We start from the raw sequence: 15,199 nt of genomic DNA, 5'->3' as shown, positions 1-15,199 counted from the left end.
ACACTTCACTATCAAAACCACCATTTCGACCACTCATGTGCCAGTGATCAGTGTTTGGGCGAGCGGTCAATTTTTCAATGAGCGAGCGAGCGAAAAAAAAACGCGATTAAAATGCGGTCGGTTTCCGGTCGGACAAGACCGCGTGGTCGGAAATTAAGCGATAAGCGGTCGATGTAAAAGCGGAAGGTTGGGCGAAATGAGTACTGTATGACCATGTTTCTCCGACGAAGTCTCGACTGACAATAATGCTGACAATGGACGTTAGATAAACACGCATTGTTTGCAACTGGAAGCTTATCACCAGTTGCATCAGAATCGTCAACAACAGAGTATACAGATAAGATTTTATTATTTAATTCCTTCCAAAGATAAACACTATGCAAATATCCACGAAACGGCAGTTGTAGTCTTTTCTGCTAGTGTTTTAAAACACTAATTTGAGCAACGTTATTTCGCAATTTCGATCTTTTGTAAACCTGGGGTGATGTATCAAGGTCTAAAGTAACCGTTTTATCAATTTTTGAAAAATCAAGAAAAAAGTGAAAATTTCCCTTCTCGCTACCTTAAGCTGGCGATGCGTTAAACACGTTTCATCTTATTGCAGGTCTTGGAAAGCAGTCGTCATTACCCATAACGCTACTAGAAGTAATTACTGAGTGGGTCAGCAACTATCCGCTGTTATGCTTATCAAGTCTTTATCCAAAATTCCCAAACATTCCATCATTTCAGAGAACTCAAAATTATCCAGATGCGAGAACGCCCATCCCAGGACTAATAACATGTTGTGTACTCGCCCCACTGAACATGATGCATGATAATACAGAGCTAACTGGAAAGAACAGTCAGCTGTATTCTAAGTTACACCTTGGGGTATTAGAAGCTATGATTGCATACAAGGCTGTACAGCAAAGTCCCGGAATTGACCCGTTGTTGATACAAAGGGGAATTGTCAGTCTTCAAGACATGAAGGAGATTGCTGACAGCATCCAAAGGTGCCGGAGTAAAGATTGTCAACAGGGGCAGTTAGAGATATCAGTGGATCGGATGGCACAGTCATTACAGTTAGCGCTCTCCACACACTGTCTTGTCTGTACTAAAGGTGAGTAGCTCACATAGATCTAATAAGTATTCCTTGTCATAAATGATGAGTCAAATTTCTACATAAGAGATCAAGACCTAGACTTTAAAATGGATTGGGGGGTTAGAGTTGGTTGCCTTTATTTTGTATGTTAAAAAAACCAACAACGAAACTATAAATAAACAGTTCTTGATTCATACGTATGCGACAAGATTCCGCATCCTTCTTATTGTCTGTTGATGCTACCATGGACACATTTGTGACAAGGATGGCGAGCAAATACATTCTTAGTTTTCACAAGGGCTAATCAAGTCGTGAATGCGACATACCACTGTTCCTGTGACGGTGTTGAGTCAGTTACATTTATAATTCTGTTCTCCTTTCAGATCATTTAAAAGACATCTGTATTTGTTTACCACAGACGAGGTGAGTATAATGAAAAAATATATTAACATGAAATAATCATCCCTGTTATAATACCAGTGATCATATCGACCAAATGTTTATGCAAATATGTATTGCCTTCATTGGAATTAACTTGAAGCTCTTGCCTGATTGGCTACCAAACCCTAACAGAGCAGCACATTCGTTGACAGTTTTTTTCAATCATTTATTATTGTAATTTAGTGAAAGAAATCAGATGTAAATGTTACACAAACTTGTTTTTGCCCCTCAAATAGTATCCCATTCTCCCCCGTTATCAAAGTAAGGAAGACATCTGTAAATAGATATATTTTTTTTGTTATCACTTCCAGAAAATTAATGATTCATATTTTTCACAGATTGCTGCAGATAGTACTAAGCCAACCAATGATGGTCAGATGAAGCCATAAAATAGCAGTACGTCAATCTCAATGGGCCACACCCTGCTCCACCCATGAACAGGAAACCTTCGAGTACAGCCACAATTTATGTATGCAAATTTCATAAGAACAAGGACTACAAATTCTGAAAGGTCAATGTTTATGCATTGTGTAATAAAATTTCTGTGAATTTCATTGCATTTGGAAGATATCTAGTTTAGGGGTGATAGTGTATCCTATATATAACATGACAAACTGAACTGGAAAACAGATCTTTGTAATTCTTTTTTTACTCCTATTGGAGTATTTGCTCTATTGGAGGCGCCTGTAAAAAAAAAAAACGATTTCATGTATTGTCGAATCTCATTCTACACTTGAGGTTATACCGTAAAATCTGTATTAGAAGCCGCATTCTATCTGTTGCATTGTACCATTCTAATAGAAGCCGCAGCTTCTAATATAGATTTTACAGTAAGTCAAAATGGATGACAAATTTTAGTTTTGTTTACCAGTATTACAATGATACTTCTGAATTGGATAAAAACAAAAACTGTGATACATCTACATGTATTTATTAAGAATATGTAATAAAAAAATAGCTCAATACGGTTTGAATTTTCTCGCAGCTTTCATTGCGACAATCTTTTCCTTGTCCTCTTCAAACCTCTTTCTCAGTTGTGCAATGTCTGAAAAACAGAAGACCACAATTAAGATATGGTACATGACTTACTGACTGAATATCTTGCATATGCAGTGATATACATTACCATTCATATGTAGAGAATAACACTGTTTCATAGACCTAAAGCAATTTATTTTCATTAGTGACCTCAACTGAAGAATTTCTCAGTACAAATGTAAAATAACTGAAAATATTCAGAAAGTCTCTCTAAAACAACAATTTCCTTGACCCGCAAGTGTGGTAATAAACTGTGTCTAATAATAGCACAACTGACCTGTGAGTGTTCTCCAAAAGAAGATGCACTTTTATTGAACTTTATAAATTTCATTTCAGAGCATCTCTACCACAAGTTTAATTTAAATCTGAATTTTTGATTAGATAATCAATATGCATGGTTTTCAACATTAAACTAATCATGTTTGTGGATTATCCCAGAGCATCTATGTACCTAATTTCAATGAAATAGGATGATTAGGCAATTGGTATGCAATTGGTTTTTGAGATATAGGTGGCAATTGGTATGCAATTGGTTTTTGAGATATAGGTAGAAATTGGGTAATTGTGCATTGTTCCAGGACATATATGTACTAAGTTTCATGAGATAATTGTGAAATAACCGTACATACTGCAATGAATCCCATTTTTGCCATAATTATAATATACCTATCTCACTTATATCTTGGGATACTTAATACCTACACTAGGGAATATATCACTTCATGACTTAGGTATACCTGTCTCACTATATCTTGAGATACTTAATACCTACACTAGGGAATATATCACTTCATGACTTAAGTATACCTATCTCACTATATCTTGGTATACTTAATACCTACACTAGGGAGTATATCACTTCATGACATAAGTATACCTATCTCACTTAAATACCGGTACCTTTCAATTTAATGAAGGTTTACAATTGCTGTGCTAGCCTTAACATGTCAAATTGAGATTTTTGCATACTGAGAATAAACAAATTTGTTCTTTGTGCAGGAAAGTATGTATAAGCCATTCACTTATAAGCCATACATTAAAAGAGATTTTACATTGGGAAATAAAGCAGCCCTTAGGCTGATCCATTTGGGCTTGACTTAATATCATGTGAGAACAAAAAGTAATATTTAGGTTGGCCTAAATAAATTGCGCCCTGAAAGGTGTGCCAGTGCTAATCCTAATTTTAATTCCCAAGTTAGGCCAGCCTAACTGCATTATAACCAAGCACTATATTACATGCCACAAACCTTGACTAAATGTGCAAATTCAGTTTGTGACCTTTGTTGCTTAGTCTTAAAACCCTTTTCACAATGCAACAATAATGGCTGATAATAGTCAATTGGACCAAGAAGGAAATCGTTATAAGGAAGGAAGACCAAATTCAAAGATTTCTCGACAGTAAAATATGTATTAGAATCCACATTACTAATACAAGTAGCAGAACCTAAAATTCATCATATATGTAAATGTCGCGTACCCTCTGTTGCAATATACCGCATTAATAGAAGTTGCGGCTTCTTGTACACATTTTACAGTACTTCCAAAGGCAGCATTGCAAATAAAAAGATCGCAGCCTGGTTAAGTTTGACTGTCTATCAGTCTATGTAGTTGTGTCCCCCAATTCTCTCATTCTAGTATCCAGATAGTTTGTGTCCACTCTTCCAACCACCCACGATTCAAATTAGTTAGGATGACTCCAAGACGATTTAAAGTGCCTGTGAAATGGCTGCTATTTTCACGCCTAAAATTATCCATTGATACATAAATATTATTATTTTTTATGTTTCTAAGCATAAATAATTTTTTTTAAGTGAAAAAATATGTTTTAACTCAGTCTACGGAAACTTTATTTTTGTTTATTTTAAAACGTGGTTCATCATTAGCTTCTCATTTGCATACAGAAATTCCCCTTGTGACGTCAGAAGGGGAAGTCGCTGGGCAGCTTGCATTGCCGATACGTGTAAATAAAGCTAATTTCTTGTGCTGTTTTCTCGTCTTTGACTAAATTGCCACTTATGTACTTGTTCGTCGAGGAAGAATGGACCATAATGAACACATAGTATCAAGTTTGTTGCATGAGGTTGAGTCAGATGCGAAATATGTCCGGTCTGGTGTAGCTAGTCACCGTGGTCGTCACCGTCACCGGAGCAAATTTGTACACTGTCGCTGGACTCCGGCATTGGACAAAATCAAATTTGACGACTGAATCGTCTTGTTATTTAGCAGGTTACTAGACACTATTGATTTATAAAATAGAGAAATAATTTTAAAAAAAAACGACAAAACACAGTTACTAAATAAATGACTGCCGCGTTGTAATGGGTGAACGCGTCGGGTCACGAGGGGGACAAGTGCGTGCGTGCGTTTAATTAGATAACAAAAATAATTGAGAGCGACTCACATACAGACAAATTCAGAGTGGATTTAGCGTGATTTTCATGATTATGACATCATATTAAAAACATACATTGACAGCTCAAGCCCGGATTCTTATTCCGTAAATTATTACGCCGATCAAGCTGCAAGTAAAGGCAACAAAGGTGTGAATTCGACATTCAACACAAATAACTGAACAATTCAGACACTTTTAGCCTGCGAAAATGAAAACAGCCTGAGGGCTGTGTAATTTCCTGTTTGACTGACGCTTCGTTTTCGTGTCATTATCAAAATTACTGCTACCTTTTTACATAACACGGGTGGTCTCTATAAAGCGATAATCAGGATCGCAAAAAAAAATCAAATCATTTGAAACACATACTCGACGTCTCTTCCCCTTCTGAAATCCGTCTCAGTGATCATGGGCTGGTTCGGAATCTATTTTTTCGAAAACGTTTTGTATTGTCGGCGTTTCTCATTAAAACCTAGTTGTTTTGTCATGGACAGTTTTTCAAAAAAAAAAAAGAATCTGAGGTGCAGAAGTAGACACTGCATATGAAGCTGCTAGGAGGAAGTCCACCCCAACCTTTTCTCGTTATTATCACGGCTTTCGTCCACCGATTTTGCACCTTGGAATCGATTGGAAACGTGTAAATACTTACACTATGACTATACGCATTACTGCAACCGCCCACAACACAACGTTTAACCATCATAAAAGTTTGTTGTGAAAACAACTTCTAAAAATTCGCTCTCAAAAATAAAATAAAATAGACAAAAGAAACGCCGATTAAAAAATGTATATCGTTTAAAAGTACAGTTGTACGTTGAATGACACAGTGATATAAAAGTACGGCCCAGGGGTATGGCTTCCTCTCATATTTTTGCATTTGATGGCGCCCTTTCGGCGAGAGCCGGAAATCCGGAAACAGTCGACCGTTTCAGGATAGGTGAGCGTGGCTACAGCACGGGAAATATCTCAAATTTACTTGGATACGAGTAATCATTTTCAGCAAAAAAATAAATAATTGCCCATTTCAGTGGGGCACAGATCTAAAATGGGAAGCGTGTGGGTAAGCATTGCACAGGCACTTTAAGACAATATGTCTACATTGAGATTTGCTGAGTATGGTAAATACAGAAAAACACAGAGGAGAAACAACACGTTGGGCCACCTAAATAATTTTAATCTTGTTTATTCAACAAACAAAAATTGTGAGCATGCCTTAGGCTTGCTAAATATGAAACAAAGTGAGGAGAGAGTGTCCAATAGGGTGTTCATATTCCACTGACCTTATGAACCTTGAGACGCAAATTGCCAGTGACTCGTTTTGAGCAAGAGAGTCATCTGACTTGTTTTTGCCCCTCAAATAGTGTTCCATTCTCCCCCGTCATCAAGTTCACTGTTCCAAATACCATGGTTACAGAGATCAATGGAGCAGCGGATGCAACAATGCATAGTCGCACCAGCCATTTGCGTCTATAAAGTCTATTGGCCCACACAACTTTAGTGTTCATGGGTCATCAATCAATAAATCATGTAGATTTATTTTCAGCTGTGTTTTCCTATGGTGGAGGTATATAGGATCAGTCTCTCTCGATAAAACTCAAAAATTCACTTACGCTCTCTCTTGGATTCTCTGAACTGGAACCTGTAGAAGTTTAATAATTCTGTCTTCTCTCGCTTTTTCTTTTCTTGTACTGTTGCTTTTGTTTGGTTCACTTCTGTTCTGGCCAATCCGGGTTTTCTGCCTTTCCGAGTTACAGTAATCCAGCCATCAGAGTCTGCAACTCCTTCCAATTCAGTTGTCTTTTCTTCCTCCTTGTTCACAAAAAAAGATAACCAGAAATTTAATGTATCAGTAGCTACACCAATACAATGACTGTGAACATACAACAACTCAACTGTCTTTTTCTTCTTTGGTTTACATGCAATGTTTCATCAGTACTGTTTATATTATTTATACATTTTCGTGTTTAAAATATTTTAACATCACTGATTAACGTATAATGGACACATTGGGTACCATAATGTTTAAGCAGTGCATAAAAACGGAGTAAAATTTGTAAAACACTCTTTTATCAGATATTTTGGAGAACAAACAAATTGGCCATTTGGCAATGGCATCACCAGAAATGAGTGGATAAGATGGCCGAATTCCGTCCTGACCAGTGTTCTCCAGTCAAATAAACATCACAGAATGTGCCATAGAGAATGCATTGCATAAACATATATTAAAACAAATTTTAATTTTGAGTTTATATTTTTCATTTTTTCACTTTTGTGTGCTTCGTAATAGACAGGTGACGTTCCAAGCTTTCGATATGTTATAGACGTTTTCATCAAAACTCCACCAATAAATGCCCAACTTGCCGTAAAACCTGATGATAAATCCTACACTGGTCCAGTGTATTACCAATGGACGATGTGTATTTGTGTGCCAGACTCTATTTTTAAAAATAGGAAAATGCACTAACGCAGGTGACTGTTCAAGTTTGTTTGCTTCATTCTGGATACTCTCTGGTTCAATGAACACGACGACGCAGCTGACGCAGTTGTAGACGCAGTATTCGCTGCCCAAATTAGAGTTGAAATTCATGCATTTTTTACACTGATATACGATTCAGTTGTTAGCAAATATAACTGTTTTAATCCAATTAACAACAGGAAGTAACCTGAATCAAGATTTCTTTTATGTTCGTTAGTCCATGGAGGTAAAAAGAGCATGGTTAGTCCATGTTAAATTACCCCACTTTTCGAGCGCAAACCACTATCGCCATACTCCTTTTGATGCTGAAGGTCAGACCACAAGATCAATATATTGTATCGGCCATTTTCCCTTTTTATAAAAGAGGCGTTTCAGCCCACTGCCTGTCTGTGAGTTGTGTATTGTTCCACGACAGTCTCGACTTTTGTTTTGTAATGCGTCAGACAAATGTAATTTGCATACCAATCGCCATTGACGACAACAATGATATTTACAAGATTAGTCTGTTCACATATTTTTGTATTAAGTATATAACGGATGGCTGTCTTCAATGCCACCATAAGAGTGTACCTAATGGTATCTCGTTCTCTGGCAACTAACACCATTTATTACATGGCTTCATATGATCAGCTAACAAATACAAGTGGGCACAGAACAAAGGAAACAAAAGATTACCTCACTTACTACTGTTTCCAACCCCAAGCTGTGAACTACTTAACATAACAATAGACTCTCAATTAGGCTAAACAATAGATCTTTAAAGTCTATTACATCATCTGTTGTCTTGAATAATTTTGCATGTAATTATAGTCACTGCAATGGTATAGACAGGAAATCCCTACTTGACCAAATTCTATTGTCCATTTCTGGCAATGCCTGTGATCTGAACTACAACCAGGAATTGCCGACTTTTATTGCATTGCTCTTCACATAGATACATACTTGTATAATATAGTTTAAAATACAGGAGTGGTGAATTAGAGCAGGGGATAACATCAAACTTTAGACAAATGTTTATGCAGGAGAACAAACATGCGTATTCCTTTTATATGCCTCTGATCGACTGATCAATAAGTAGAATTTTACTCTCCACAGAAGTCATCAACAGCAGTATTCTCCCCAAGTGTGTGCAGCGGATCTCATTGTAAAATAATCAACATTAAAGCCAACTCACCTCCAGTTCCTGTCTATCGTAGTTTGCCATGTATTCGTCTATTTCTTTTTGCATTTCTGTGGTGTCTGGTATGCTATCAATGTACTCTTTACACCATTCTACAATGACGAAAGATTACAATAGAAGTTGTGAATGTCTTATCCCAAGTTTAGTTAAGAACTAGAGACAGCCAGGTTCTGAAATAGCCATCCGACATGACTTCTTTTCTCACATATATGTACATGTATATACACACATGACATGTAAATAAGTATGAATATTATGCAAATTTGTTGCCAATGAATGAGCTCAACTACATAGTACATGTACTAAAAAATGAATTTCAAACAAAGTGACAGCGAAGATTTATTTTTTTACAGTGACTCCCTGTCAATCTCCCTTGCAGCACTGCAATACTTTTAGGAACAATGATAGTGGTGTTTGATTTGACAACAGCACTTTAAATCACAACAAGATGATGGTGTTGTTTTCTGCTTGGCTGTGTAGCATTATTGTCATCATGATTGTAGTACAGTACAATATTTTATTTTCGCTTGGAATAAATTTTCGCTATTTTCGTTGAAGGAATGATTCAGTAAAAATAAAATCCAGCGATTATACTTTTTTTCCTATATTTTACATTCAACTCGTCAAAAATCAGTGAAAATAAATTCCAGCTAAAACTAAGTATTTTACAGTAGTCATTAATTATTTTTTAATAAAATTGGGTCACTCACTTTTCATACCAGCAAATATAGGACTTTCTTCTGTTGACAATAATAATGGTTGTTTATAATTGAATTTCTTTGCATTTTGTAGACCAGATGGATTTTTGAATATAACATAAGCAACCTTATAACCCTGGAAATGAAAAAAAAAAATCAAATCAAATCCTAATATAACAATAATAAACTCCTAACTGTGCCATACTGGGTGAGGAGTCTATGAGGAGTTGCAGTTGAACACATTATAAAGTGTAGAAATGCTATCAGAAATTCTTTTCCACTCTGTGAATATACTCGGTGAATAAAAATTTTATAGTTCTACAGACAATTGTTACACCATTTGATGTGCAGAACTGTGCAAGAAAACAATAGATCCTTTGTATGACATATGGGAAAGCAGAGCAATAAAATGTACGTAGTCCATGACGACTCACTTTTATGAGATTAACTTGTTTAAAAAATGTTGACTTTTCCACTGCTGTTTTTGTCTTTGAAATGCCTGGTTTTTGCTGAAAGTGGACACTCTCGACTGTTCCACATTGTGAGAATAAACGTTGAAGACATTCCTGAAACAGAACATATGCACATAGTCACTGTACAAAAACTATAAACTCTTTGGCATTTTTTGCTTAAGGTCCACCAATTAAGTAACAAAAAGTGGATAAAAAAATGAGGGTACCTACATTTATTTGCAAGTAAACATTTTGAGATTTCCCAATACTGGTAATATTAAGCCCTACTCCTGCCTGCAACTATTTTCAACATAATGTCGTAATTTTGAAATTACACCTGTGATTGGAGTTTTTTTTAAATAATTTTTCCGGGGGTTGTATCTCGATGAATAATTTTTGGCACGTGACAAATTCACCACTCTTGTAAATTTTGTTTTGTCAACATTTATCAGCATCAATCACCTTAATAAATTCCCCTTGGAAACGGTTGAATGAAAAATCTACATGGATCAAGAGTGAAGTTCATCATTAAGGTTGAGGTTCATCATTCATAAACTAGCTTGGATACCATAGTTTTTTCTTCTTCTGACACTCAAAAAGCCAGTCACAGAGAAATAAAGCACAACAGAGGAAAGTCAACAAAAGTATACATGTATCAACCTTAGTCAGAGTTATAAACGGAAAGCTGTTTGTAAGCACTCAACATTATCATGTATGTTCATGTCAGTAAGCCACCCATTTAATTGGTAAAACAACTGACAAATAACAATTTCATGCGACTGTGTACTGTCTGAGGGCATACTTGGCAATAGCCTCATACAAATTGTATTACTATAGTACGAGTACATGTATACCTTCCTGATCCAATGTATGAAGTCCAGTACAAAAAATTGGAACTTTCTTGCTGTGAACTTGGATTTCAAATACACATGTATCATCTTAGAATTTGTATTTCTTAATATGGTAGAATGCTTTGATTTACAGAGATATGGTTACAATTATGAGATGTAATGTAACCAATCCATGAGGCAATAATATATAAGTACATGTAAAAGAATACCTCATTGCAATATGCTGGAATGTTGACCACAAAGAGTGTTCTATCCGATGGCTTTGATGAATCTTTCTCTCGCACATTATGTTCTTTGTAATAAAAATATCTCACAACGTCACTTTTGTTATTTAGTTTAACTGGCATCACTGCAAAACAAAGTTGAAAATGAGTTCATACAGTTGTACATAATTTGTTATTTTTTGTTACTGGAGAAACTTATAACCTTGTTTAACAAGGACTAAAGAGAAGCTCATTCAGTTGTGAACAAAATCTATAAGGGTGGTGATTTAATTATTTTCCCTGAGCGATTGAGGTAAATTATGAGTCTAAAATGGTAATTTTTATAGTTTTTTGGGAGACTATATTAGGTGAATTTATGCAAATATGTCACATAAGTCAGAAAGCAATTTTAATATTATATCAACATTTATTTCTGCCTGTGATAGTAAATTTCTGAATGCCCTCCTGTCATCGCCATATTTGTTCTGAACACCAAAACATCACAAAATTTGCCATTTTGGGTGATTCAGCGAATGTGACCTGAATATAAAAATCACGCAAATGTATGGGGTGGGCGCTTGACCAGACACGGGTGCTAATGCGGTTGAGTTCGGTATAACAGTGCATAAAGTTGTGTCTAAATATTTTTTTATATTTATTTAATATTATTTAAATTAATAAATAGGGAAGCCTGGTAAACTTTGTCACACCTTGTGCATATATATATACCAGTAGTTATATACCGGAATTACAGTATATATATAAATGGAATTACCATATGCTTACTACAATCAGATTTATTCCACTGCAGTATGTTTACTCATATTATTATCATTGATTAGTATTCATTAGATTTATGCAGTTAAAGTTGTATATTTCTACCACCATTGCATACATTTCAATTGATTATACGTACGGCTATTTTTAATCCCCGTTCTGCGCATTAATTTAATCTTTATCTCACTCAGGGCCCTCAAAGCGTCAGATACAAATACCAGTAAAAGTACACATATAAACATTGAAGGGATTTGATTTCAAGTACAAATGTTTATCAATAACAAAAGTTGCTTCTGACTTACTGGTATTAATCATCAACTAATTTATATTCACCAGGAGAGGTCAAACTAATAGTAGGGGACTCTGACACATTGATATTCAAATACTGTGAAATACTTTATTTTAGCTGGAATAAATTTTCGCTGAAAAAGCTTTTTCGGTGTTTTGTATGGAATTTATTTTCACTGACAATTGATGAGTTAAATGTGAGACATAGAAAAAAAGGAATATTCGCTGGATTTTATTTTCACCGAAGCATCTCTTCAGCAAAAATAGCAAAAATAAATTCTAAGTGGAAATAAAGTATTCTACAGTATATAGAAGATCATGATACAATTACCTAATTTATTTCATTCAATAATAACTTTATTACACTACTAAAAAACCTTCAGAGGGTTTTTGTATGGTAAGGAACATAAATACATACAATACATAAGAGATAAAAATAAAATGTTAGTAAAATAAAATAAAAGAAATAAATTAATTACTTTCTGTGGTTTTAAAAATTGTGCTCTTTAAGTATTTTGCTAAAGCTATATTATTCTCCATAATCTTTTTAAATATGGAATTCACATCCATTGTGTAAATATTTATTGAACACTCATCAAACAGTTTTTTTCTTTGTTCTATATAGCCAGTACAAAATAGCAGGAAATGTTTTTCATCTCCTAATGCTTTAGTGTTACATTTATTACAGTGTCTATTTTCTAATTCTATTTTGGGCTTTGTTCTTCTACCTAATTCTATTTCTAAGTTGTGGTCACTCAGACGGAATTTTGAAAGCATTTTCCTGAGGCTGAAATTTGAAATGTTTTGCAAATAATTTTCCATATTATAGCTTACTTTGAATAGTTTGTATGTTCTCAGTTTTGTTCCCCTATTTTCATTGGTTTCACTGAAATTTAGTTTTTCTCTCCATCTTTGAATATAAAACTCAGATAGTCTGAGTTTTACTTTTTTTAGTATTTGATTCCAATTTTCTATATTGTGATCATTTTTTATTTTAATTAGATCATGTCCCAGTGTAGCATTAATAGTCCTTACCCAGTTTGAATTAATTTTTATCATTTCATCCAGGGCTAATTTTAAAATGTGATTATCTGGCAGACTATATAGTCTATGGCAGTATTTAATTTGAGCCAAATTAATTTTTAATTTTACTGGTAACCTACCAAGTTCTGCTTTCAAACCACTAATTGGCGTCATTTTACTCACTCCTAGGATAAACCTGTAAAAATGACTGCAAACTTGCTCTAAACTGTTACTGTCAGTTGTGATTTCATTGGCCCAGATTTCTGCACCATACCATGAGTATAGGTGAAATTAATTGGTCGAAAATTTTCAAACTAAGTGCTGGTGAGATTATTTTGTGGTTTAAGACTGTTTGTCTGATGCTGAAAAGAGCCTTCATTGATTTATTTTTTAACATAGATAAGTTTGTTTTAAATTTTCCATTTGGAGTAAATATTGCCCCTAAATAGCATAACTCGCTAACAGCTGTTATGTCTTGGTTGTTGATTTTAAAATTCATGTTTTTAATCAGTCTGTTGCTGCAATTAAATACCATGACTTTAGTTTTCTTTACGTTTACTTCTAAATTCCAATTTATACAATAGTCATTTAATTTGTTCAGACAGCTTTGTAGGCCGTCTTCCGTTTCTGAAATAAGTGCAAGGTCATCTGCATATTGGATGCAATTTATAGGTTTCTCGCCCATTAGAACTGGTTTATCAATTTGATCCCCAAATAATTCTGGCAGATCGTTCAGAAAAATGTTAAATAAAGTTGGTGATAAATTGCAGCCTTGCTTAACTCCACAGGTAGACTGAAATCCATCAGTTATACCCTCTGACAATTTAATTTTATATTTAATATCCTTATACATAGATTTTATTATTTCATAAAAGTTCCCCGTGATACCACTGTTTTGTAACTTCAGAAAGAGTGCATCCCTCCAGATGCTGTCGAAAGCCTTTCTAAAGTCAACAAAACATGTGTATAACCGTCTTCCAGAACTGCTGCTTTTATTTTTATTATAAATTGTTTTTTCAACTGCTGTTTTTAACAGGAAAATTGCGTCTGTCGTTCTCCTGTCTTTCCTAAAGCCAAACTGCATGTCGGTAAATAATTTATTTTCTTCCAAGTATGTGGTCAATCTTTGATTCATTATGCCAGTAAATAGTTTTGAGAGACAACTTGTTAATGCAATAGCTCTATAATTACCAAGATTTAATTTGTCGCCTGATTTGTGTAGTGGAACAAGAATCGTAGATTTCCAGGTTGCAGGAAATTTTCCACTATCTAGAATACAGTTGAAAAGTTTCTGTAAACATCTTATCATTAACTTATTTTTGGTTTTCAACATTTCATTGGCAATGCTGTCATCAGCAGCTGATTTATTGTTTTTTAGTTTGCTAACAGCGCTAAGAATTTCTTTGTATGTGATATTTGAGTTTAGATATTGGTTGGGAATTTGTCGCATTTCTTTTTCTATAAGATTATTTTGTAACTCATGATTTTTAATGTTTGTTTTATTATAGAGTTTTGAAAAATGATCAATCCAATTTTTTCCGGATATTGTTGTCTTGATTTTTGGTCTTTTGATTACGTAGGCTTTTCAGCACAGACCAGTACTCATTTTGGTTGGCACTGTCCATATGTTCAAGTTTGGACACCAACATGTTATTATATTTATAATTGTATAACTATATAATAAATGGCAAAGTTAATCAAACAAAATGATACATACTGACACACTGAAATATCAGCACAGTCACATTAGCAAAAATGTTGTTAATCAGTGAGCCAGTTTTCTATTTCTGATGAATAATTTTGTCTTTCAACAATTTTACAAACCAGCATAAACCAGTAAATTTTACGAGCCGCATTGCTTAAACTAGGTACATCACAAGAGGGCGCTGTTGATGTTGACACGTTCGTGGGTCGTGTGTGCACATTTAAATTCTAAATGCGGCACTGTGGATATACATTGTATTTCAAGAATCATACACATCTGAATGTTGTTTTAACTATAGACAAACAAATAATCATTCCAAGTTCACAATCACAGTCTGGTCCAGACACTTCTTTCAAATAGTCACTGCTAGGAGAGTCGTAGTCGAGTGACTGTGTTCAAACATACAATCTTCGTTTTGATCACACTCCGAAAGCACTAGAATGCTATCTTTGAAAACTATTGGAATATTGGTAATTTAAACTAGAAAAGCATTACATCACATTTACGATTTGATAAGCGAGATATTCACCTTTAAATCCAGCGACGCTATTCATGGGGGCTGCCATTTTGATTATCACCTGATTTTAAGACCCTCCA

The 15,199-nt window shown here is 34.7% G+C and overlaps 2 protein-coding genes across 2 annotated transcripts in view; one reads left to right on the top strand and one right to left on the bottom strand.

Moving 5' to 3' along the window:
• The window catches only part of LOC102807954 (integrator complex subunit 15-like), a 17,215-nt gene extending 14,719 nt beyond the window's left edge, over positions 1-2,496 (top strand). The window contains exons 5-7 of the mRNA XM_006824364.3: positions 605-1,099; positions 1,465-1,504; positions 1,861-2,496. Of these exons, the coding sequence (XP_006824427.2) occupies positions 605-1,099; positions 1,465-1,504; positions 1,861-1,903 (578 nt within the window). The 3' untranslated portion in view covers positions 1,904-2,496. The remainder of the gene's footprint in view (positions 1-604; positions 1,100-1,464; positions 1,505-1,860) is intronic.
• LOC100372101 (ribosomal RNA-processing protein 7 homolog A-like) lies at positions 2,433-15,199 on the bottom strand. Its single transcript, XM_002741038.4, has 7 exons — positions 15,132-15,199; positions 10,816-10,955; positions 9,738-9,869; positions 9,316-9,439; positions 8,600-8,697; positions 6,560-6,758; positions 2,433-2,567 (listed from the first exon to the last, which is right to left on the bottom strand). The coding sequence occupies exons 1-7, from the start codon at positions 15,166-15,168 to the stop codon at positions 2,482-2,484; spliced, it is 816 nt and encodes a 271-aa protein (XP_002741084.2). The 5' UTR covers positions 15,169-15,199; the 3' UTR covers positions 2,433-2,481.

This window comes from Saccoglossus kowalevskii, chromosome 8 (assembly GCF_978046115.1).
Source record: "Saccoglossus kowalevskii chromosome 8, keSacKowa6.1, whole genome shotgun sequence".
Taxonomy (NCBI): domain Eukaryota; kingdom Metazoa; phylum Hemichordata; class Enteropneusta; family Harrimaniidae; genus Saccoglossus; species Saccoglossus kowalevskii.
The sequence above is the reverse complement of the archived record's forward strand: the minus strand, read 5'-3'. Positions and strand labels throughout refer to the sequence as shown.

Coding starts and splice junctions, on each gene's coding strand:
- LOC100372101 (XM_002741038.4), bottom strand. CDS start 15,168: ATGGCAGCCCCCATGAATAGCGTCGCTGGATTTAAAG. Junction 10,956..15,131: donor TAGCGTCGCTGGATTTAAAG/GTGAATATCTCG, acceptor TTTGTTTTGCAG/TGATGCCAGTTAAACTAAAT. Junction 6,759..8,599: donor ACGATAGACAGGAACTGGAG/GTGAGTTGGCTT, acceptor TTTGTGAACAAG/GAGGAAGAAAAGACAACTGA.